Here is a 25,410-nt window from a genome sequence, read left to right as displayed (position 1 = left end):
CATTGAAGAGAAGCAACAGAGGATACAAACTCACCAAGTTTCACAGAGAAAGTTTCCTCTGCCAAATAAGATCTGAACCACTGCAGTGCAGTACCGCTAACACCCACCAACCGCTCTAAATGAGAAATAGAAATTTTATGATCCACTGTATCAAAGGCAGCAGTTATATCTAAAAGCACAATAATAACACAGTTACCTGAGTCAACTTAGAGTAATATAGTCAACTACATTTATGATACAGGATGTGGAAGAACTTGACAGGAAATGTATATTATAGGAATTTTATGGTATGACATACTGCAAAAAGTCTGCTGCCATATCTTGGGATCTGGAAATGGGAAAGGAGACCAGCACTTTATTGAAATGTATGTAAGCACACATGGAAATCCAGTCTGAACAGTATTGAAACATACGTGGAAATATAATCTATAAGCAAAAACGGTTTGTCCACGTCTAAAGGGTTTGAAAGTCAATATTTGGTGTGATGACTCTTCAAAACCTGAACTCTGAGACAAGCTTTCCAGTAATTTCTTTAAGGAGTCTTCAGGAATAGTTCTCCTGGCTTCTTGAATGACAATCAAAGCTGTTTGGATGTTTGCTGCGCTCTGTTCTGTCAAGTTGTTCCCACACTGATTCAATATTGTTGAGACCTGGGCTCTGGGGAGGTCAATCCACGACTGAAGGTGGCCCACTGTATTTTTCTATCCAACTATGCTTTGACTGTATTGGCAGATCCCTGTCATGATAAAAAATTAAGTTGTTACCCATCGGATGGTTTCCATATAGTACTAACATGGTGGAACAAAATCTAACAGTGGCAATGATGGCTGCGCTTCTATTGAGACCATTTCTTCTGTGAACAGTAGGTGGAAAAACTATGGAAGAGGATTAGGGCCACTGGGGAAAAAAAGGACATGTCTCCCCCTCCCAAATTCTGAGATTAAATTCTGGCTTTTTTCTCAGAATTCCAGAAAAGAAAAGGAAAAAGACGTGCCCAATCTTTTTTTCTCCAGTTGCCCTAATCCTCTTCCATAAAAACTGAAGTCCCAGATGCATTGTTTGCAAAAGCATGTATATGTGTGTGTGTGTGTGTGTGTGTGTGTGTGTATATCTATATATCTATATAATTCCATTGTATGGGTTAGTAACAGGAGTCCTCTTTATTTTAAAAGTTAATATTATTGAATTACAGCAATTATTGATGATAAAATTGCATCTCATCTTTGATTTAAAACCTGGTTACTATCCCAGGACCACCCCAAACAAAAGCAATACAAAGAAATTACCTTATCAAATCAAATCAAATCACTTTTATTGTCACATCACATGTGCAGGTACATTGGTACAGCACATGTGAGTGAAATTCTTGTGTGCGAGCTTCACAAGCAACAGAGTTGTGCAAAATACAATAATGTAAACAAGCAAAATACAAGAATGGCTACATCTGAAACTAATAAATATATGTACAATATATAATAGTATATGCATTCCTGGATGTGTATACTAAATATTTTTCTGTGTGTGTGTGTGTGTGTGTGTGTGTGTGTGTGTGTGTGTGTGTGTACACACATATTTTACAAATTAAATAGAGTAAGCAATAAATAAAATATATAAAAATATACAGAGTTGAGACATGTTCTCTATTCTCTATTCACATTTTTATTATATTTATATACAGAAGGACACTCTTTAGTCTGCTCTGTTGATTTGCAGCTTGCCTTTGTACAAACTGTACAGCATTTTGTATAACAATGTTCTGGGAAAATGATGAACTGGGCATCTTATCTGCTCGCGACTGTTGGTGAGCAGTTGGTTGAACTCTCGCGAGATGTGAACGTACGGAAATCACACCCGTGTTGAGAGTCGTTCCATGTACGCGGGCACTGAACCCAGGTCGGTCTCCATGTCCATCTCCTTGAGCGGTTACATCAGAGCTGTTAAGTCGTAACTGCAGCTCGACCAGCCGAATGAAACCGCTCTCATCAGTGTGAAGAATGAATCATGGGACAGCGTTACTGTGGAAACGACGGTAACTGCTTTTGTTAACCTGACATATTAACTACAGTTAGCTGACAAAGCTAGCCGGCAGAATATATCCGGGTATAGTAGCTAGATTTGCTGCTTGATAGCTTGTCTCATTGTTCGTGGCCGGTTCAGTGAGCTGGAAGAAAATGGATTACGTGATGCTAACGGCTCACCCTAGCTGATGCAACTTTACTCGGTCATTGTCATTATACAATCAGCTCATTTAAACCCGTTAGTTAGCTGGCTCAGTAATCTCATGCAGCTGAATAGCTAGATTGTTGAGCGTATGCATAACCTTAAATCACTACTGCCACGATGATGCTCCAGGATGGCGCTACACAGCTTCTTTGCCTCACAGCCAGCAGCGGGGTCCCTCTTTTCACAAGAGGAGCCTCCAAACAGCTGCCCTTCTCTGTCATAGGCTCTCTAAATGGTGTTCACATGTTCGGAGGTGGTCAGGGGGTAGTGTTGACCTGCTCTGAGACGCAAGGTGGAGGGAAGGTGGTGTGGAGACTTTTCCAGGACAGTGTGATACTCATCGCTGTGAGTGGAGGTGGAGATGGCGGAGTGGGCAGCAGCAAAGAGGAGGAGGCCCGTCTACAACGCCTCCTGGAGAATGTGTGGGGCTGCATGGTGCTGGTGTTAGGGCTGGATGAGCTGGTTAATGTCCGGAATGTTGAGAGGCTTAAAAGGGAACTCAGGTCCTGCTTCAGTCTTATTGATGAGCTACTGGAGGACAAGCAGGAGGGTATTCTGGGAAACCTTACACATTGTGCTGATTCACTGGTGCCCCCAAATCCTGCTCTTTTTCAGGAGGCAGTGGATGGTTTTGCTCAGGCTGCAGAAAGCGAGTTTGGTTGCCTCGTTGTTCATGGGCGAATCGCTACAGCAACTGAAAAGTGGTGGCGCCTCGCTCCGCAGGAAGTTGTCCTGCTTTCTGCTTTGATACGCTCACACTCAGCCTCTGGATCTGCTTCTTGTGATTACCCAATTTTCCTTCCTCATGGCAGCCCCACTGTAGCCCACCGTCTTCTCCGCTTCCAGCTGCTGCCCGGAGCAGACGTATGTGTGCTGTGCGGTCCAACCCCATCCCTGCATGGAGCTGAGACTGGGCTGGTGGGTCGTTTCTGGTCTCCTTTGGTCGAGACCCTGAGAGAGTGCCTGGCTGTTGGAGAACGCTGCCTACCAGGGTCTGTATCCGTTCGGCCTGATGTGCTGGCACTTCTTCTCATCAACCGTGAAACACGTCGCGCAGTCTCCTGTGTACGGACTTCCAATTACCATTACGATGATCCATTACTCTCCAGAGCCCGCTGCTGGGAGCTGCTGAAACTCTTTTATATCTTCAGCACATCACGGTACTTCACCCAGGAAGAGCCTTTATGTGTCTCCACAGAAGAAAAGGCTCAAAGAAGCAACACTGAAGACTTTCCTCTTGGATTCTCCCACCAGCCCCAACAATGTTATCTAGTTACAGAGGAATGCAAAAGCTATGGACTTCAAACACCACAGCACCAGCTGTTTCTGCTCATCTTACCATCTGTGCCCACGTTTGCACTGCGTACACTGGCTACACAGACTCTGTCTGATATAGTAGCAGCCACAGGGTTCTAATTGAATTTGCTGTTTAATACCTTTTTTTTTTTTTAAATCACAGGTGAATATCTATAACATTAATGTGAATTTACATTTTCTTTACTGATTTACGCAAGCATATTATATGCTCACACACAAATCTCACATCATAAAGATAAGCTACTATTTTTGTAAAGACAGTTATTAACTGTGCACTGGTAAAATCTATGGTAGAAACAATGAAACACTACTCAAGCTCTTACAGTTTCTACTACGCTGCCTCTAATGCTGGCAAAATATAAAAACACATTGAAATGTTACACCAAAGTGCTTTGAGTTTTGTTTTGCATCACTGTTTTACAACTGCCCTGCCTCTCTATAAGCTGGTCATTACGTTAGAGGGCAGCACTGTTACAATGTGTATTAAAATATACTGGAGAATAATGTGAAGATGTTAAACTGGATTTAAAATTGCCTGCTGTTTTTGTATATTTTGTATATACCAACTATATTTTGTCTAAATATAGTTGGTTAATTTCTCTGGGTCTTGATTTCACTGAGTCAGTCATTCACGTGTTTTCTCATGTTGATGGGTCTGCCCACTACTGGCTGAGAGATTCATTGCAAAACTCAATAGCTGTAGAACAAAAAGTACAACGTCTAAACCACTTCCTAAATGAAACTAAATGTTTTCAATATTATTTAAGTCAGTCAAAGCTGAGTAATCAAAGTGGTCAAAACTGAACGTTTCCACCTCAGCATTCTTTGAATCAGCTGCTATTTTTGTGCAGTAACTTTAGTGTATTTAATAAAGCCTTGCACCGAGAGTATGAACGTTTTGAGTTACAAGCCCTCGAAGTATATGTCTGGGGCCCAAATGTGGCTGAGGAGACACAAGTACAGGAACTAGCTACATGAAATTTTGAAGTCTGAAAAGTACATTTAAGCTGTGTTTTAAAAACTGCAACCAGATCAATTTTATATCCAGCTGTACAACAGAAAGTACAACCTCAAAACCACTTCCTAAATGAAACAAAATGTTGTCAGTAGTATTGGAGTCTGTCAAAGCTAAGTCCTAAAGTTTAAATTAAATTACAGGCCCTCGAAGTATATGTTTGAGGCCCAAATGTTGCAGAGGAGACACAGAAATGTTGAAGTCTGAAAAGTACATGTAATCTGTGTTTTAAAAATTGCAACCAGTCCAATTTTATATCCACTCAAGTCTTGTTTGTGTGCAGAATGTATAGTTTCGGTAGCAAGACTGCACCAGTTTTATTGTCCATTATATAAAGTCACAGAAACAAGGACTAGCTACACTTTTTATTTGAGCTCAAATGTGTGTTTAAGATAATTTCTGTCTTCCAGCATGAAGAAATAATTAGAGTATAAAATGCTGAGAAAATTAAGCATTTCGAAAGTCCATAACCATAAAAATGTTCATAGTATGAGGGTAAAACTTTGCAGGGTTTCATTAAATATGCTTAAGTATTTATGTATTATAACCCAGCTAGTAGCAGGTGTAGAAAAATTTTCACATTTCTAGAAAGCCGTGAGACAACTTACATGCAAGGGGGGGGAAAAGATCATCTTTGCGTTACAAAAAAATTATTTTACAGGACTTGATGGTGTAATAACAGCTGTGATTACTGATGAAACACACCATTGCTGAATGAGCACTTCTGGTGGTGATGAATAAATGACAGTGTTTTTGCATTTCTCTACAACTGCAGCGATAAATTGAGGAACCCAATTGCACTCTCACGTTTCAGTGTGAAGACTCAGCTTTACTGAAAATCACTGAGGATCAGTAGCATGTAAGTGCTTTCTAGTCCTCGCTTCTCATCAGATGCACTGCACTCCATACTCATTCTGCATTTAGTAGAAGTTGCTGTGAGCCAGGAGACACAATCCTAGACAAAGACCACCCCATTCTGAAGTACCAGTGTTACCAGGCCAGACCTTATTCCTTATGTTTGACCCTTACTCCCAATGGCCTGGAAACACTGCTGAGCATGAGAAACGGTAATGCCTCCTTCTAATCCAGGAACAGTGTACGTTTTGTGCAGATTTTTACATAAACTGCAGCGTGGTTCGGCTTATTCCTGTGGTACAAGGAAATGGAGATTTCTCACATTCTTTTGCATTAATCCACGGGGATTGGGACGTGAGTGAAGTTTAACAAAGCTGCAGTCCACGCAGGAGGGGCTTTGATAACTATTTAGTTCACTTCTGTCTCCACCCAGGCCGCGTGGGCATCTCGGGACAAAGAGAAAAGCGCGGTGAAGTTAACAGTCAGCAGCCGATTAGCTTATTTTCCGGCGTGGAGCAGTTTAGCCCGAGTAACCGGAGAACCGTCGCTGATTGACAGCATCACGGAGCGGCGGGTAACGGAGGAGAGCGGGTGGGATATAGATGGTTACACAAAAAGGGGAGGGGTACGCTCGCTGGCGGCCGTGTTGTTAAATATGCACCGCCTAAGAAAAAAGTCCCAGTGAAAACTTTGTGTAGACACAGTCGTATTTTGTCACCACCCTCAGATTTTGACGCAATATTTTTTTTTTTGGTCGAAACCTCCTTTTAACTTCAGCGCGTGCTAAAGGTTCGACTGTGCACGCGCGGAGTCGTTTTTAGGATCCCGGCGGTCACTCCTCTTGCTCAACTTTATTTTCACTCCTCTTTCTCCGGTGAAGCAACCGGCGCGGTACAGCTCGCTGTGCCCGCAGAAGTGTTTTCTAAAGTCGCTCGGCTGTTTTGAAAGAGTCTGGTAACATGTCAGCCGCTCGGATGCAGGTGCTCTCCTCCAGAAACGTCCGGCTTTTAAGCCGCGGGCGGAACGAGGTGTTTGCCGGTAGAAGCGGAGCGCAGCGGCCCGGCGGAGACCCCAGGACCCGCTCACTGACTTGTCCCCCTCTGTCATCCTCCTCTTCTCCCGGCAGAGCCCTATCGAGTTTGAGTGCGACGCGGCGTGGACTTCCCAAAGAGAAAATGTCCGAGAATGGGATCATGTCCCGGGCCAAGGTGCTGACCATCGACACCATGAACCCCACGGTGAAGAAGGTGGAGTACGCCGTGCGGGGACCCATCGTACAGCGCGCCGTGGAGCTAGAGAGGGAGCTCTCAGAGGTTTGTACAAGGGCGCCTAGAGTCCTACTTGAACACTACTTTGTGTCTCACTAGACAATAAAGACTAACTTCTGATGTGGCCATGTAAGATGAATGTATTGTGTGTGTGGGTGTATGTGTGCTACTTTGAAAGTTATTGCAAAGCTGTGAACCAATCAAATGCCACTCACCTCTCGTGCCTATTTTAATCTCATGGGACTTTAAATGTTACTTTGTTCTCAAGTCCTACAAAATGATAGATATGATTCCGTGAAAGAGTTTCAGTGTGTCAACAAGTTAGTGTATGTACTTACTTGGCTTGAATTGAAGAGCAGGTTAACTAGTGTTCTAATGTCTACTCACAAACTACTGTTGCCAAATAAAAGTCTTTGTTTACATTTGGTTAACTCCTCTACACGCCCTTATCAAAGTCCGTCAGAGGGCTACGTTTTGTCTCTCTGTGATGCACCTGGTTAATTTCTAACTTGTTTTTCAGCTGGTCTTATTGACTCCTTGTTTCTAAACGATGACTGCTTATGTAAAAATACAAACTGACCTCACAGCGAAAGTCCATAGTCTAATTTTTTCTGCATTCCAGCAAAAACTGTTGTCATTATGGTGAATTGAATTACTAAGAGAGATTTGCTCTCTTCTCCTAAAAATGAACTCTCAGCTCTTATATAACCACATTGAAATTAAGTAAATAATAGAAAAGTTTCTTTGCACTTTATTGGCACCAAATAAGAACCTGTTGCTAATTTCTCACTCTCTCTCTCTGCTCTGCTCAATCCCTTCTTCACAAGCTGTCTATGGTGATGTGGCAACCAGCTGTTAGTGTGCTGAGTGCAGTCTGGTGTGAAAACTGTCCTCTCTTGAGTGGTTTGCTTAGTTAAAGGATGAGTATGCGAGCGGGTTCTCGCTCAGGTCAAATGCACGGTAACATCGGGCAACAGGGTCTCTAATGACGGTGGTAGCCCTTTACCCAGATGGTTCAATTACTCCAAACATATTATGTTCTGTTTACTTTGACTGATGCTCATCCACAGATGAGCACTCTCTCTACATATGGGATTTTCTTCTCAGCTACAACAGTTATATCAGGTGCTAATTGATGTTTAGGTGCTCAAAAAGCAGACACAATTGTAGCTGGATTCAGTTGGTAGAAGCACAGTTAAGGTTTAAAGGTACAGGAGAATTTTCACAAGTGAAACAACTTTTTACAGCTGTTGGTAAACTGTAATAAACTTTACTACTAACTAAAACTAGTTCTCTAATTGCATACTGTTGCACAGCCAGAAGGGAGAAATGTATCTCAGTTAGGCTTACTCTCAGCTTCTCCATTTTTTCTGAAGCACTCACCAAATGATGCCAATTATGCTTGGAATTGTTCGTAGTTATTGCAGCACGCCTTACTCTTTTGTGGACAGCTGCTCGTTCAAACAGGTTTGGTTAGTCTTAGATCACTTTGGGAAACGAGTCAGAAAAATATTCTCTCTTTTGTCTGGGCATTAACCTCCTAAGACCCGAACTCTCCCACGGCATGCATTTTTGATTTCTCTTTGATATTTGGGCATATTGGGGCTCAATGAATGTAAAATCAAAGAATTACCAGATTTTTTTTACCTGATTTTTGTTTCTAAGAAAAATGAGAGCCACATATGAGGATATTCATTTAAAATTTCGGTAGAACAGTAGCAGTATAATGTCCTCGTAAGTGGATATCAGGCCCTTGTAGAGCAATGTTGAGTATTTTGGTCTAAATAACCCAAAATGTGATGTCCACATATGTGGACGCCAGGTCCTAGGAGGTTAAGCATGTACGCGCACACAAGAAGGCACGCTGTGTCCCCTGTTCTGTAAATTTTGTTTGCTTTTTGGATGAGGACCAGTATTGCATTGTGCCTTCTAGCATATACAAAGTATGTGTTGTTCAAAGAGCACAGAAACAAGACAAACTGCAACAACCTACTGTACCAGTATGCATATGCAGTGATAAATATCACACTGTCGTTGTTGTTTAGTTTTAATGAGCGGCTATCTGATAGTGAATGGGGCTGTTTGAATGAGCTGCCAGATATTTTAATTCTGCTGGAGCACTGTTAGCTGAACAAACCAAAGAAACAGACACATAAGAGTGCAAAGTGAATTTTTATAACAGACTTTTTGCTGCAAAATCGAAACTGTTGAAAGCCCCTCAGTAGAAAGAAACACTGCCTCTCCTGCTGGACCTTCAGTATTGTTTTTTTCTCCTGTTTTATAAGTGATGAACAAAAAGCACAGGCCAGGAGCAGAGGTCAGCCTTTTTTTTCTAAAAGATCAACATCATGAATGGACGCTTCTTTGACCCAGGGGTGTTATGCACACTGTCTAATGTTATTGGCTCAGCCTGAGAGACGCCTCTTGTGTGTGACCAATGGGAGAGCGAGGGAATCATGTTTCCTAAAATCTGAACTGGACTGGACAAATCAAATGTGTTGTTTGGATTTCTGCAGGGTGTCAGCGTGTAGTTTCACTGGTGGATTTTCTGCACTGTCGCACTGTGTCTTAACATCTGGTGTTAGCAGCATGTGTTTACGTGCATGTTTCTCTGTGTGGTTCACTGTATTGCTGTTTATCCTCCGTCAGAGGTCTCAGCTGGTCAGGAGATTATCTTTCAGACCTTGGAGTATTATATTATTTGCCTGGGAGACCATAAACAAATAGCTCTTATATAGATAATATTCATGGCTAATTATTTCAAACATTTAGCTTACTGTTGCTTCATGTAATCCATGCTGTTTTTATTTTTAAAGGTTGCACAAAAGAGATTGAAAGCTTTTTGTGTAATGTTAGTCTGTTTGTTTCACAAGGTTAATAGAAGTGATGTGATAAGCTGGTTTGCTCAGGTAGAAACTGTGTCTGCACATTTGACCTCCATCAAAGCTGTTCTAGACTCACTAAACTACTTTTCCAAGTGGTCTGCGTCTCCTCCTGAATAAACACAGCTTACACAAATGCTGTGCATGCATATCTGTCTTATCTGGAGTTTATATTTTACTTAAATGACCGGGTTCGTAGAATTTAATCATAAGCCTTGAGACTTTGTTTTATTAACTGTCTGTAAGAGTTTTGTTTTTTTGCTCCTTTTTTGAGGGGGTGGGGTGGGGGTCGTTATTTGTTTACATCAGCTTTTGTTGCTTATCAGCCATGCCTTTCTTTGGCTTTGTTGATGCATTACTGAACAAACAAACGACCCCCCCAACTTCCACCCAGAAAACTTGCTGACTGAAAAAAAATTAGAAAGAATTTGCATTTTTCTATAAAGCTGCTAAAACTTTCCCCAGTGTTTTTGTTCAGGATAATATCTGGGACATGACATTCAGTAAAGCAAACTAGGGATGCACAAATTGTGAATTTCTGGGTCGATTACTATTTTGCAGATAACCAGTGCTGATTTGACATTTAGAACAGCCAATAAATGTAAAAAGCGAAGAAAAAAACACAATGTTCAACCATGAGTGTTGATGTTGCATGTTTGACACTGTAGCTTCCCTGTTGTGGTGGAGGGAGGAGTCAGCTGATATACTGAAATATCAGATTTCTAACTCTCCACATATCACATCGGTCCTTAAAAATCGTCAGTCAGACTCTCGTACCTTTATTGTTTTCTGTTTTCTTCTTTTCTATTTTAGTTCTTTCTCTGACTGTCTTTCCACATTTAGCTAGCAGTAAACTGATATGACTCAGCAGATACAAATTAAAGTCACTGCCATGTGTAAATATCATACTATTTGTTGATAGGTGATTATCAATCATATCAGTGTCTGCCAACATGTTACTGGATCCCTAAAGCAACTTTTTAATTTTTCTGCATAACTTGCAGCTGCATAAAGTCTCATGTCCAGTAAACCAGTGTGGGGTCCGTGTGTATGGAACAGTTATGTATGTGTTTAAAAGAGTGCAGGCATAGTGTTAAGGTTATTTAGGTGCAGCTGATGGTCTTTGTCTATTTTTAAAAGCTTTTTGATGTATCAAAGTAGTTGTTGTTGTGTACAAAATGTATAGTTAAACTGCTGCTAATTGTGTTTATGTTTGACAGGGAATGAAGAAGCCCTTTGCAGAGGTCATTAAGGCCAACATTGGTGACGCGCACGCTATGGGCCAGCAGCCAATCACTTTCTTCCGACAGGTCTGCTCCTAAACCCTTCCCTTTACTTCTATCTAAATATAACAACTCTTTTCATGTTTGTTAATGTACTTCACACTAACGCTGACTCTTCATATACGTCATTGTCAGTGTGCCCGTTTTATGTAGTAATGCATGCAGATAATACACCCTTATGCTTACTCAATCTTGTTGTTTAAAGGTCCTGGCGCTCTGCTCCTACCCTGAACTGCTGAGTGACAGCACATTCCCAGAGGATGCTAAAAGTAGAGCATGCCGCATTCTGCAGTCTTGTGGCGGGAACAGTATGGGTGTGTATGAGGTCTAGGGGTTTTTTGTGTTAGTAATTATCACCCTTAGTCCTTTCATACACCTACTGAGTGATATATAGCCACTGCGGTGATTCTAGAGCTTGTGTTACTATAGCAGCTTGCATCGTCTCCATATGAATCTCCTTCAGGTTCCTACAGTGCCAGTCAAGGCATAGACTCTGTGCGTCAGGACGTGGCCCGTTACATTGAACGACGGGATGGCGGTGTGGCCTGTGACCCAGATAACATTTATCTCACCACAGGAGCCAGCGACGGCATTGTGGTACTGTGATTTATGTCTCCATTTTAGTTTTAATTATGCACATTTGTCTTGTAGCAACAGTGAAGGAAGTAGCTCGATTTTGATTTTGAACACTGAACTACAAAAACAGGCTTGTGAAATTAAAGCCTCAGCAGTGAGCCTGCTTTTAAAGGATGCATTGTACATGCAACAATTAGCAGGGAAATAAATACGTGTGAGAACAAATCTATTGAATGTCAGCCAATCAAAGAAAGGCTGAAACTGGATCACTGATGCATGAGCATTTTGGCTAGCTAGATGGGTATTACCTTCTCATGACCCCTTTCATGGGTTGTCTGGGCTGTTTAACGGTTTTGTTCTCCAAGAGAAATGACCTAAAACGATAGCATCTCTATCTGGCAGTAATGTTAGCTGGGTTTTTACTCAAATATAATATTTATTTTTCGTAGAATGCTCACAAAGAACTAATTTCTTGTGCATTTTTGTCGTACGTGTATATATTTGTTATATATTGCATTCAGGTTAAGCAAGATGCAGCCAAACTACTACGTAATTCGAAAATCTGATTATATGTACCGGTACATGCAGATGAGGGCACAATTATTAGCCCCAAAGTTTTTGTCAAAAATTTTCCAAGTGCTTTTTTAACAGAGCATGAGGTTTTAACATAGCATTTTTAAACATCCTAGTTTCTCTTAGAAAGCTTAAATTATTTCTATTTGCACACAATAACCTAATTATTTTTAGAAAACAACATCATAACCCTGCGGGGCCAGTGGGCAACGTGCAGATGTAGGTTTGCAAGAATTCGAGAACAAGGTAACATAGGAGTTTGAAATTGATACCATAGAGGTATCTGTAAAAGTTTAAGACTAATTTGAATCTCAGTGACTTCATCGTAAAGGTCAGAGGTCAAGTTTTTTGAAAAACTTGTAAATGCAATAAAGAACAAAGCAACGTAGGATTTTGAAATTGATACCAAAGGTGCATCTACTAGGACAGGGGTGGCCAACCAGTCAGAGACCAAGAGCCACTTTTTTTTTTACTGTGTTACCGCAAAGAGCCACATCATACGCATGGGCACACATGAACATCACCCATCCTTTCCTCTCTCTCTCTCTCTCTCTCTCTCTCTCTCTCTCTCTCTCTCTCTCTCTCTCTCTCTCTCACTCTCACACACACACACACACACACACACAAAATACACACATCTCTGCTCAGCCAGATTTATTGTAAATGTCACACACCAACATGTTAATGACAGAAATGGACTCCTACAGTACTAAAACCACAGGCCAGTCATTTTCAACAATGAACATTGTGTGCACTGTCTCACACACACAAACTCTCAGTTCAACCAAGTCCACAAACAAAAATATAATAATCTACAATAGCATTTACTTTTATAATGCATGTTGTTTAGTGGGACTTCTGGCATTCCTTGCCTTGAACAATCCTCTTTAAATCTGGCTTGTATTCCGTTGTTGTCACTCGAAGCAATTCTTTCACATGTGTGTCAGTCAGAACAGATCGATGCTTTGATTTCACATGTTTTAGGGTAGAAAACACAGACTCGCAGACGTATGTTGACCCAAACATTGACAGTATCTTAAGCGCAGCCCGTTTGACATTGGGGTATTTTTCCATTGGCACACTTTTCCAGAACTCAATGGTCCCTTCCCTTAAAGCAGGTTTCAATTGGTCCTCTTCACAAAGATCGATCATCTCCAACTCAGCCGCAGCTTCATCTGTGACTAGCGGGACTTTCAAACAGCCGGTCTCTGCATTAAATGGGTCGGCAAGGAACGTAATCTGTGGCCTTTTCAATTGTAGATCATGGAACCGGGTCACGAAGCTTTCGTGCAAGTTTTCAATCAGCGTTGCATATCTGGCTCTTTGCTTACTCAGGGCAGCACTGGCGACTTGCCCGCTGGCTTTTAGCAGAGTGGGAAAATGCGTTATATCTCCCTTTTGAATATGTGTCTTGAACAGCTTCAGTTTGTTGACAAACGCAAACACACTTTGCACTAGGTCAGGGAGCATTTTTAACTTACCCTGCAGGGTCAGGTTCAGTCTGTCCAAGTGACACAGCATGTCGACCAAAAAGGCCAGATCCATAATCCACTTGAGGTCCGAGAGCTCGGGATAGTCCTTGTCCTTCTTTTCCATAAACAGTTTCACGGCATCCAAAAGCTCAAAGAAGCTCTGACCGCTTCGTAAATTTTTGGAAAAACTGTATCTGCTTTTCTGCCTGACTTTTCAAAGTGGCCAACTCGTACTTGCGAAGTTCAGTCCCTTTTGGAAATTCCTGGTCGATGTTAGCATGGAGTGAGCTGAAGTGGCGCTGAAGATTTGAAGCTTTGAAATGTGCTAATGACGTCTGACATATAAGGCAGAATGGCTTACCATTGCGTTCAACAAAAAAATATAAACTCTCCCACTCTGTTAAAAATGTCCTGTGTTCATCTTCATATTTTCTTTTTGCTGTGCATTTTTTTCCTGCCATTTTAAGGGCGAACTTGCTCCTACTGGGAAACTTTGCGGTATTTTCATCTCACACACATGGCCATTTGATGAAAATACCGTATTGAACTCAAGCGAAGCGAACGCGCACATTTTAAAACAACAACATAAAAAAAATCAAAACACAAACTTTGATATGAACGTAAGAGCCGCATGAAACCAGGCAAAGAGCCGCATGCGGCTCGAGAGCCGCGGGTTGGCCACCCCTGTACTAGGAGGATGAGAGTTAGCACTGGCAGCCACCAGTATTTAAAAAAAAAAGAAGTAATTTTCATAGTGCAGTCAGCATTATAACTGAAGCATCACAAATCTTTTCCGACCTGTTCTTCAGACAATGCTGAAGCTGCTGGTGTGTGGCGAAGGTACAACCCGTACCGGTGTTATGATACCCATACCTCAGTATCCCCTGTATTCAGCTGCACTGGCCGAACTGGGCGCTGTGCAGATCAACTATTTCCTTAATGAGGAAAAGTGCTGGAGCCTGGACATCACTGAGCTGCAGCGTGCTGTAAATGAGGCCAGGCAGTACTGCAACCCCCGAGCCTTATGCATCATCAACCCTGGAAACCCCACAGGTAAGTTCTTATTCCTTCCTATTGCATATGTCAAAGTCAATTAATCAAGTAGTTATTATAGAGAATTATCAGAATTATCATCATTTAATCTAGTTATGTGATTAATTTGTGCATCCTTGTTGTTTTAGCATTACATTTGCATCTTTTTTGTTGTATTCACATATATATATATATACACTCAACAAAAATATAAACGCAACACCTTTGTTACTGCTCCCATTCCCCATGGGATGGACGTAGAGACCTAAAATTCATTCCAGATACACAATATAACCATCCCTCCCAAACAGTGGTCACAAATCAGTCCAAATGTGTGGTAGTGGGCACATCTGCTATATTGAGATAATCCATCCCACCTCACAGGTGTGCCACATCAGGATGCTGATCTGACATCATGAGTAGTGCACAGGTGTACCTCAGACTGCCCACAACAAAAGGCCACCCTGGAATGTGCAGTTTTGTCTCACAGCAAAATGCCACAGATGCCACAAGCAATGAGGGAGCGTGCAATTGGCATGCTGACAGCAGGAATGTCAACCAGATCTGTCGCCCGTGCATTGAATGTTCATTTCTCAACCATAAGCCGTCTCCACAGGCGTTTCAGAGAATATGGCAGCACATCCAACCGGCCTCACAACCGCAGACCTCGTGTAACCACACCAGCCCAGGACCTCCACATCCAGCAGGTTCACCTCCAAGATCGTCTGAGACCAGCCACCCAGACAGCTGCTGGAACAATTGGTTTGCACAACCAAACAATTTCTGCACAAACTGTCAGAAACTGTCTCAGGGACGCTCAACTGCATGCCCGTCGTCCTCATCGGGGTCTTGACCTGACTCCAGCTCGTCGCCGTAACAGACTTGTGTGGGCAAATGCTCACATTCGATGGCGTCTGGCACGTTGGAGAGGTGTGCGCTTCACGGATGAATCATGGTTCACATTGTTCAGGGCAGATGGCAGCTGAGAATGTCCCAGTTCTTGCATGGCCAGCATACTCACCGGACATGTCACCCATTGAGCATGTTCGGGATGTGCTTGACCGGCGTATACGACAGCGTGTACCAGTTCCCACGAATATCCAACAACCTCGCACAGCCATTGAAGTGGAGTGGACCAACATTCCACAGGCCACAATTGACAATCTGATAGACTCCATGCGACGATGTGTTGCACTGCATGAGGCAAATGGTGGTCACACCAGATACTGACCGGTTCTGGGTCCCCAGACCCCCAATAGCGCAAAAAAGTGCACATTCCAGGGTGGCCTTTTGTTGTGGGCAGTCTGAGGTACACCTGTGCACTACTCATGATGTCAGATCAGCATCCTGATGTGGCACACCTGTGAGGTGGGATGGATTATCTCAATATAGCAGATGTGCCCACTACCACACATTTGGACTGATTTGTGACCACTGTTTGGGAGGGATGGTTATATTGTGTATCTGGAATGAATTTTAGGTCTCTACGTCCATCCCATGGGGAATGGGAGCAAAAACAAAAGTGTTGCGTTTATATTTTTGTTGAGTGTGTGTGTGTGTGTGTGTGTATATATATATATATATATATATATATATATATATATATATATATATATATATATATATATATATATATATATATATATATATATATATATATATATATATATATACATATATATACATATCCTAACAGACAAGCTAAACACCATAACACACTGATATTAAATTATCCATCCACCCAATTTCTTCAGCTTATCCAATTCAGAGTTGTGGGGGAGACTGGAGCTGGATTAAATCTTTTCTGCAAGAAAAGACTGTCCTGTCTCCTAACCAGGCCCAACACACATTTCCATGTATTTTGGATGAGCCACTAGATGGCAGCAAAGCTAAAGTCACTGCCCTATCATGAGCCTCTTAATTTTTACAGGTCAGGTTCAGAGCAGACAGTGCATTGAGGATGTAATTCGATTCGCTGCAAAGGAACGTCTCTTTCTCATGGCTGATGAGGTAATCTCTCTGAATGTCTTAAGACATCTGTCTGATGTATAATCTTCTTCACCTTGTTAATATCTATCCTATTGTCCTCATCTCCCAGGTGTACCAGGATAATGTGTATGCTGAGGGATGCCAGTTCCACTCTTTTAAGAAGGTCCTGTTTGAGATGGGGCCCGAGTACGCAGAAACAGTGGAACTGGCGTCTTTCCACTCAACCTCTAAGTGTTACATGGGAGAGTAAGTTGTTTTTTTCCCCCTCTTATTTGTGCTGGGGATAAAATAGCTATGAAAAAATAGTTATTTGAAGGGGAGGTTTTACAACAATTAGCTCCTATAGCTAATTGAAGCTATATATTGAAGTAAGGCTGCAATATATAGCTTGCGTTTCTCTCTTTCTTTGTGTTTTGTTTTGTGTTTGCTGTAATTCTCACATTATAATCTGCCTTGTAGGTGCGGTTTTCGTGGGGGCTACATGGAAATCATCAACATGGACGATGAAGTGAAGGACCAGCTCACCAAGCTGCTGTCAGTTCGTCTGTGCCCTCCTGTTCCTGGTCAGGCTCTAATGGACCTGGTGGTTAACCCTCCACAGCCTGGGGAACCTTCTTATGGCAGCTTTATCAAGGTACACAGTCTACCATCATGGGCTGTATATAAATAAAATGATGACACTGAAGCTTAAATATCATAAACCTACATTCTTTATCACAGCTAGCAAGCAGTGACCCCTGTGGTTGCATAAAAGCTGTCAATGATCCGTAAACTCTCTTCTAATGATGACTTACAGCCCCAGTCACTAGTTTGAAGTCCTTTTGAATACAAACTATTGATTATGGATTTTACTTAACTTGCTGACATACCAGAATACGTTAACCTCTAGACATCCAGCCCATCGAGGGTTAAGCGAGGGTTTCGCTAAAAAGGTAAATTTTCAAAAGACAAACTTCCTGTTAGTGCCGTCAGGTAGGGCTGCATGAACACAAAAAATCAGCAGGGTACAGCTTCCACTTTCTTCTACTTCCCTGAGATGTCCATTTCTTACTGTGTTTATTAGGTGCACTTTTTTGGCCAGCTGTAGTGCGATTGCATTGGTGGTTTCAGTGCGCTTCTGTGAGGCGGATGGCGGCGCTGGCATGCTGTACAGCTTCGCTTTTATCAACATCTGAGCTGATGTTGGATGATTGACGTTAGAAACCACTGCACTGCTTTTCTTGGCCTTCATGCATTCATCATTACTGCACTTTGCGGTGTCTTTTCAGGCGGCTGAATAAGTTAGTTGTATTGCTGTTCATTACAGACACACAGCACTCTTTGCAAATGATTTCTTTTTGGAAGTATTTTCAAATAACGGCTAATGATCGGCTTTCAGGGACAAGCCGTTCATCTTCTGCTCTGCCAGACATTTTGTTCTATATCTGTTTTTAACACAGTGTCACTCGTCCAGATTAATCCAGGTAAATTCATGCCTTGCGATGGAGGGAACACCTGTGATTGGCTCATGCAAGCACGCCATCAGGAGCTGATTTATGGACCACTTGATTTTTGTTTGCTTTGCATTTTAAATATCGCTCAGTCATAATCATTTTATTGTTTTGCAGCCCTACCTTCACGTATCACTGTAGTTCATCCAGAAGAACACAAAAGATGTTTCATGGTTTGCTTATAACAAAGCTTAAAATCAAAAGCTCTTGAGCTCAGCATTATCCTGCTCATGTTGTTTACTTCTGGTCATGTGTGATGTAAATCTAAGCAGTAAACTGTTCAAGTGCACCTCAAAGTCATTTAGGCAGGGATGAGATAAAAACCCTTTGCTGAATTTGAAACTTTTTTTTGGAGCTTACAGCACAGAGGATTGCAACATGCAGATAAAGTAATCCAATCAAGTGAATCCCAGCATCATAAATGTATATATGTTGGATCTAATCTTGCCCCCGCCCCAATATCTCTTTCCCACATCCAGGAACGCACAGCCACATTAAGTGCCTTAGCAGAAAAGGCCAAACTTACAGAGCAAGTTCTCAACACGGTCCAAGGCATCAGCTGCAACCCTGTGCAGGGTGCTATGTACTCCTTTCCTCGCATAACCATCCCTGAAAAGGCTGTCAAAGAGGCCACGGTCAGTCCTGAACCTTCTTTTATAAATAATTCACCATTTCTGTTTCAGGGTGATGACATTGGGGATGATCGTGGCTCAAGAGTTGGGAGTTCGCCTTGTAATCGGAAGGTTGCCGGTTCGAGCCCCGGCTTGGACAGTCTCGGTCGTTGTGTCCTTGGGCAAGACACTTCACCCGTTGCCTACTGGTGGTGGTCAGAGGGCCCGGTGGCGCCAGTGTCCGGCAGCCTCGCCTCTGTCAGTGCGCCCCAGGGCAGCTGTGGCTACAATGTAGCTTGCCATCACCAGTGTGTGAATGTGTGTGTGAATGGGTGGATGACTGGATATGTAAAGCGCTTTGGGGTCCTTAGGGACTAGAAAAGCGCTATATAAATACAGGCCATTTACCATTGGTCACAAGCAACAAAAGAAGAGAGACATTGCAGTTATGCAAGAATTTCTATAGAACATTCTCTCTAATCTCCAATCGCTCATGTTTGCAGTTCTGCTATTATTGTTTTAAAAATGTCTCTCTGTGACCTTCACGGCCTTAACTGCACTCATGTCACACTACACACAAGCCACATTAGGAATGGCCATTAAATACAACATGCAGACCGGTGGTGGATGTGCAACGTGCCAAAGAAGCTGAGCTCGTTGCCAACCTTGCTGTCTTAGAAGAACAAATGATTTCCAATGGCTCAGGGTTTCAGTTCTGTCCCACGGGCAATTGTTCTGTAGGAATTTCACGGAGAGCGGATGAATCAAAGCACCGAGAATCTGATCAGCCTTAGAGAGGGTAACGTCACATTGACCCACTGACATGTGGTCAGCTCCTGTGACTGACCACAAAGGAGTAGCATTATCCCAAAAACACACACATACCTGCATTATCACAGATCTGCTGTTAATCCTCTTTAACTTGCCTTGTGGCCTGAGATTTAAAAAAAACAACCCAAAAAATATCTTTTTAGAAAACACAACTTTAACGTTGTCCAAAAGTCACAGACAGCGTTTCTTTTTTGTTTTTTTATGTCATATATCTTCTATCAGCTGTTCATTATCAGATAAATTAAAATTCACTAAATAAATTAAAATCATATGGATTTTTTTCCTTTCAAAATTCAAACATCATGTTTTCTTTTTAGTTGTATTTTGTACCTGAGGGTCACCATAGTGAAGACATTTAAAATATCTTAAACTTCTCATCCAACCTCAAGTCATGTTGTACAGCTTAATGTGGTACTTTATTTTATTTTATTGTGGTATTTGTTTTATTGAGCTTTTTCTGTTGTAATTTGTTCCAGTTGAGCTTTTAATTGATTTGTTTTGTTTATTTGAACTGAAAATACTATTTACTGTTATTTAAGTTAAATTAAGCATATATCCTCACAGTTTTCTGTTATAAGTATAGCTTTTAGTTAAAGAGCCCCATGCCACCAAATTATCAAGATTTGTACATATAATATTTCCTTTCCTCTCTCTCAGGAAACGGGACAGCAGCCAGACATGTTTTATTGCATGAAGATGTTGGAGGAAACGGGAATCTGCCTCGTACCTGGCAGTGGCTTTGGCCAAAAAGATGGGACCTACCATTTCAGGTACACAGCAAATGTGCAACCTACAGTCAGAAAATCAAGATATTCAGTTATTCAGTAGGTGCACTTTTATAAAACAACAATCACCTTCATAAATGTTGGTTTTAGTGCAGTCCTGTTGCTTTAGAGTGGCTTTGAACAAGTGGCTCAAAACATTTTTTATGTCATTTTTTTAAAAATATCTTAAATATTATCCCTGTCAGAACCTCTAAATTAATTCTTCTGGGATTCTGGAAGTCCAAAGAACTCTCAGCTGGGCCATCTGCTGTTTTCTACATCACTATGGTTAATTTGTGTTTTCATTTTCTTTGCTCCTCTTGCCCAGAATGACCATCTTGCCACCGACCGACAAGCTGAAGATCCTCCTCAATAAAGTCAAAGAGTTCCACCAGAGATTCACCCAGCAATATTCTTAAATTCCCGCATTTTTCCCGCTCCATTCACAAAAGGAGGAGCTGGCCAAACACAACAAAAAGTATCAGCCGACCAGAATTTTATCTGTTAATATTAAGTGCCTTCTCTACAGTGGCTCTGGTAGTCTCTGTGATGACGCACTCCAACCTCTATAGCTGTCACATTTGGACATTTGCAGAATTTTGTCTTAAGGCGCTGTTTGTGCCAAAAAAAAAGAAAAAAAAAAAAAAAAAAAAAAGAAGAGGTACAAAATTAAATTAAATCAGAGACCTGTGTCCTTTTCTTTTTTTTGGTGCAACATGGCTTAATCTATTATCTGTGTCGTTTTTAAAAGATGTATATACTCCAGGTCTGTAACTTTCATTTTGCTAAATGGCTTGACTCTGCGTCTTGAGTTATAAAGAAGGTGCAACGAAGAATGAAGAAAAGAGTGATGCTGCTTAGAAACTGAGAATGTGCAAAACAAAATGGTTAAAATATTCCACTTCTGTAGGGTTTGCTCAACTGGAAGAATATGCTGAAAAAGCTTCTTTTGCATGATGGTTCGGTAGTAAGTAATTTGGTAGTGTCAAAATAAATGTAATGCTCTGATGTTTTGCCTGATTATTTTGGAGAGTGTGTTTAAAAACAAGAGCCTCCTTTCTCTTTTCCTTTGACCTTGAATTCTATGGCAGCGATCTTATTTCCTTGGTTCAACATGCTTCTGTTGTTCACTGAAGGTGTTTTATGTCACATACCACAAACTGAAAAAGTAGCATTGTCTTTACTTGACATCTGTTCGTCTGAGTCTGGTGACCTTCTTTAACCTCAGTCTTCTTCCTTGAGACAAATGATGAAATCAGCACATTGTGTGTAATTTTAGCAGCCTTAGCCTTTCAGTTCAGCTTTATGTATAGAGCACCATTCACAACAACAGTCACCTCAAACTTTATAGCTTCTTCTTTTCTTATAACATTCGACGTTAACGAGAAAACCCCAGCAGTCAGACATTCACCTAAGAGCAAGCACATGGCAACAGTGAGGAGCAAGAACTCCCTTTTAACAGAACTAGACTAAGGGAGGAACAGTCAGTCTAACCAGTTTGGGGGGGAGCACAGAATATAAACTATTAGAAAGAGAAGACATACTGTTGTCAGCTGGACTTCATCTCTTGCTTCCTCCTCCGTAATGGTAGTTCAGAAGGCTGGGTGAAAGCTGAAGAAAGAAAACATTTCACAATCACACACTCTTTTAAATCTGACACCTAAAATATGGTAAAGTTACATAACTAACTGTAGGGCTTATATTTAAAAAAAATAGAAGAAAATTAAGTAGCTTTTATTTTGAAATTGTCAGTTTTAGGAAGACAGTGAATTGGATATATATTATGAAAATAAAAACAGAAGGATGTAAGTAACATTAAAAAAAACACTAAAATATTATGCAACAGTAATTTGTGTTATGTGCAAATGGTTATAATATACAGTAAAATACACTAAAAGGCAGACCATTGATGATTTCCATTAAGTAAATGGAGGATTTTATTTAAGTTTAAAGAATCATGATCCTATAACTGTCTTGGGTCTTTTATTTTGAAAGTTGCATATTGTTGCCATAAATAAAAACCTCTGTGTGTAACTGGTAGCTCTTCTCAATAATCTTATTGCACAAATTTTAAAACATACTGGTCTCCCAAGAAGAAAGTGAAGGGTTTTATTTTGAAAATACAACACATACTATACTGTACTATGAACAAAGTTTACCCCAGTATATGTCTATTATTTGGTTTCAGTTACCCTGTCATTACCAAGCAGGATAAGGGATCATGCAAAGCTGAATATTAACTCGCTGAGTTAACTCCACATTTACTCGTGCATTCACAAGAAAGGTGTTGGCAGCATCTGACCAATCTGACAAACACAGATAAGTGTACTGATCTGTGAGCTTCAGCATGCAGCAAGAAGAAATGGAAGTGAGGCAAAACATTTTTTTGAGCAGGCAATTTATTGAAAACAACGTTTAAACTGAAGCAGGCTGTTTTACAGCTGATCAAAAGTTTAAGACCACACCTCTGAAAAAAAAAACCCGTAAATCCTCCCAATACAAAAGTTCCAAACATGAATTAATGAGTAGCTCTACCATTATTGTTGATCACTTCAAAAATTCGTTGCGGCATGCTTAATGCAAGCGTTTACATGAGGTTCGTGGGAGCATTTCTCCAAGTGGTGAAGACGGCCGGATGAAGGGCATCTACTGTCTGGAACTGTTGTCCATTTTTTTAAAACTTCCCTTGCCATCCATCCCCAAAGGTTCTCAGTTGGATTTAGATCAGGGGAACATGCAGGATGGTCCAAAAAAGTGATGTTATTCTCCCAGAAGAAGTCCCTTGTCCTGCTGGCATTGTGTACTGTAGCATTGTCCTGTTGAAAAACCCAGTCGTTACCACACAGAGGAGGGCCTCAGTCATGAGGGATGCTCTCTGCAACATCTGGACATAGCCAGTGGCCGTTTGACACCCCTGCACCTCCTGAAGCTCCATTGTTCCCCTGATGAGAACTTTGAAGACATTTTTTGTTTTTGAAGCCCTTCAGTCTCGGATGAAGGGCCTGATATTTATGGGGCTGCAGTCGGCACCAGTGACAGCCTTAATTTCTTAAGGTCCAACCATGCAAAATATGATTTTTTGTGTTTTATGTTATATTAAGCCCCAATAAACACAAAACAAGGAGGAATCTTCAAAAAAAGAAAGGACTGAAACATATAAGAGAATAGAGAATAAGAAGAAGAATGACCTGGCAGCAGCAGGTCACAGGTCAATTTTTGACCTGCTGCTCAAGATTTTTCTTAAAACATCTGTGACGGTGAAGTTATCTTCATTGTGACCCTGCGTCATTTCAGTGGATTCCTTTTGTCCTCTTCCCTCTCTGTTTGATATGTGAAACACAAGCTGCAGCATTTTTTTCCCATCTTTATTTCAAGAAGTTGCTCTACCTGCAACACTCAGAGACAGGTGGATCATTAGGTTTAAACAGTGTAAACCTAAAGTGTGTAATGTTCATTTCAAGCAGAGCAGAATAATAATTTTCTCTGAGAGAAAAAGGTATTGTAATGTGAACGCGCATGACAGGTCAAACCACACGGAGAGAGATTAGAGTCAAACAAACCAATCAGACGGCAATATTCAAATGAATCAACTGTCAGTTAGTGACACTGTGTCAGTGAAGCAGTGAAAGTTACCATGGCGATGCCATTCCGCATGACTGACAGTGAAATCTATGTGAAGTTTTGCTCAGCACCACGAGAAGCGGCTGATAGAATCAGAAGTCGTACTGACGTGGTTTAAAAACCGTGAACTTCCTGATGAGCTGCTCTACAGATCCTTTTTTTGTTGTTGTTTTCTGTTCCTGGTTTTAAACCACTGGTAGTTTCTGCTTTACTTCAGAAATCCTTGAAAAAAATATATAAATACTTTCTGTAGGGAAGTTAGATGGCACATTCAGATGCCTACAGATTAAAAAGTGTATGTCTGTTGGCTTTGATTAAGACATTGTTTGAAAGAAGCCAGATTTTTCCAGGTTTTGGTAGTAAAATGATTTCTGTAGAGATAAATTTGGTACCACATGATCATTTTTTTTTAATTGTCAGCTTCTTCCTCTCATGTACTTAAATGGTGAGAGATTTTTGGGAAGGAAATAATAAATTGTAATATGTCCTTCCAACCACTTTGTTTATTGCTTATCACAAGTCACACCCTGAACTGATCAGTCTATTCCAGAGAAACGATGACTATTCACACTCAAAATCACACTTATACTCAATTAAGAATTAGTCTAATGTGAATGTCTGGGAATCCAGAGTACCCAGAGAGAGCCCACACACTATGGTTAATTACGGAGTTCCACAGGGCTCTATGCTAGGACCAACTCTGTTTACATTAAACATGCTTCCCTTGATACCCATCTTTATTTATCCGTGAAGGCAGTTGATAGACACCGAAAGCCCTTGAACATTTTGACCCTAAAGCAAAAGTAGCGTCACTTTATGAATTAAGTCTTAACTATGTAGCACTTTTAAAGGCTCAACTTGAAGATGAACAGCATCTCTAAAATATTAAAATAATCTCTAACACAAACAGGAAACCAGTGGAGAGAAACTATGATTAAAGTGATATTGCAGGATGCGTAAATGCCATGCTCAACAGGTTGGAAGTGAGAAAACGTTTCATTTCAGTATGATCAGAGGGAGTTTGTCCCTCTAATCCGTAGCTACTGAATTTCCCCCGTGGTATCAGATAGGATTCTGAACAGGCTCCATATAGCAAGGTAGTGTAAGGGAGTAAACAGAGCAGTGCAAACTACCTCTTTCTGTCACTTTGATCCATTGCTCATATAAAAATATCGAGCAGAGCAGCTTTGAAATACAGAAGTATTCAGTGGCATCTTTAATCAAACCAGTTCAATATAGGAAGATGTCCTTGTAATAACAAAACGGAACAGTTAAATAGACAAGCGATGTAGAAATATTCCATTGCAGCAATAAAGACTGAAGTCGAGATGGTGAAGTGTGAGCTGTCTGCTCACTCCTGAAGCTGTCTCCTCTAATCACGTTGTTCAGATGTTTCTGGCTCAAGAGGATGTACATGCAGATACCACAACTACTTTTACTGTCTTATTTAATCTTTCATCTATTTTATTGCCTAGCATGCAGTTTCGGAGCAAGTAGGGGTGATGGATGGTGATACAGGTTTGTGTGTGTCAAAGTGTGTATGAGAGGCAGAAAGAGTGAAAGACCATGTAGAGTATGTGTTAAAAGTGAAGCTTGTAGTTTGAAGGG

At 41.1% G+C, this 25,410-nt stretch overlaps 2 protein-coding genes across 7 annotated transcripts; both read left to right on the top strand.

Annotated features, from left to right (window-relative positions):
• The first annotated feature begins 1,863 nt into the window (after positions 1 to 1,863).
• gpt (glutamic--pyruvic transaminase) lies at positions 1,864 to 20,839 on the top strand. Of its 6 annotated transcripts, XM_080906850.1 has the most exons (13): positions 1,905 to 2,029; positions 5,331 to 5,414; positions 6,537 to 6,723; positions 10,781 to 10,870; positions 11,049 to 11,157; positions 11,307 to 11,440; positions 14,274 to 14,517; positions 16,427 to 16,506; positions 16,595 to 16,731; positions 16,945 to 17,119; positions 18,455 to 18,610; positions 20,075 to 20,187; positions 20,510 to 20,839. In XM_080906850.1, the coding sequence occupies exons 3-13, from the start codon at positions 6,586 to 6,588 to the stop codon at positions 20,598 to 20,600; spliced, it is 1,467 nt and encodes a 488-aa protein (XP_080762976.1). In that variant the 5' UTR covers positions 1,905 to 2,029; positions 5,331 to 5,414; positions 6,537 to 6,585; the 3' UTR covers positions 20,601 to 20,839. The 6 variants fall into 6 exon arrangements, with proteins under 6 accessions (XP_080762974.1, XP_080762976.1, XP_080762973.1 ...); XM_080906848.1 differs by lacking the exon at positions 5,331 to 5,414 and having other exon boundaries at positions 1,864 to 2,029; XM_080906847.1 differs by lacking the exons at positions 1,905 to 2,029; positions 5,331 to 5,414 and adding an exon at positions 5,490 to 5,622.
• fuz (fuzzy planar cell polarity protein) lies at positions 2,036 to 3,687 on the top strand. Its single transcript, XM_080906852.1, has one exon. The coding sequence runs from the start codon at positions 2,341 to 2,343 to the stop codon at positions 3,637 to 3,639; it is 1,299 nt and encodes a 432-aa protein (XP_080762978.1). The 5' UTR covers positions 2,036 to 2,340; the 3' UTR covers positions 3,640 to 3,687.
• Positions 20,840 to 25,410: the final 4,571 nt, after the last annotated feature.

Source organism: Rhamphochromis sp. 'chilingali' (genome assembly GCF_963969265.1).
Source record: "Rhamphochromis sp. 'chilingali' genome assembly, chromosome: 16".
Lineage (NCBI taxonomy): Eukaryota > Metazoa > Chordata > Actinopteri > Cichliformes > Cichlidae > Rhamphochromis > Rhamphochromis sp. 'chilingali'.
Note: the sequence above shows the minus strand (reverse complement) of the source record. Positions and strands in the feature narration are given on the sequence as shown.

Coding starts and splice junctions, on each gene's coding strand:
- gpt (XM_080906846.1), top strand. CDS start 6,370: ATGTCAGCCGCTCGGATGCAGGTGCTCTCCTCCAGAAACGTCCGGCTT. Junction 11,441..14,273: donor GAGCCAGCGACGGCATTGTG/GTACTGTGATTT, acceptor CCTGTTCTTCAG/ACAATGCTGAAGCTGCTGGT. Junction 20,188..20,509: donor GATGGGACCTACCATTTCAG/GTACACAGCAAA, acceptor CCTCTTGCCCAG/AATGACCATCTTGCCACCGA.
- fuz (XM_080906852.1), top strand. CDS start 2,341: ATGATGCTCCAGGATGGCGCTACACAGCTTCTTTGCCTCACAGCCAGC.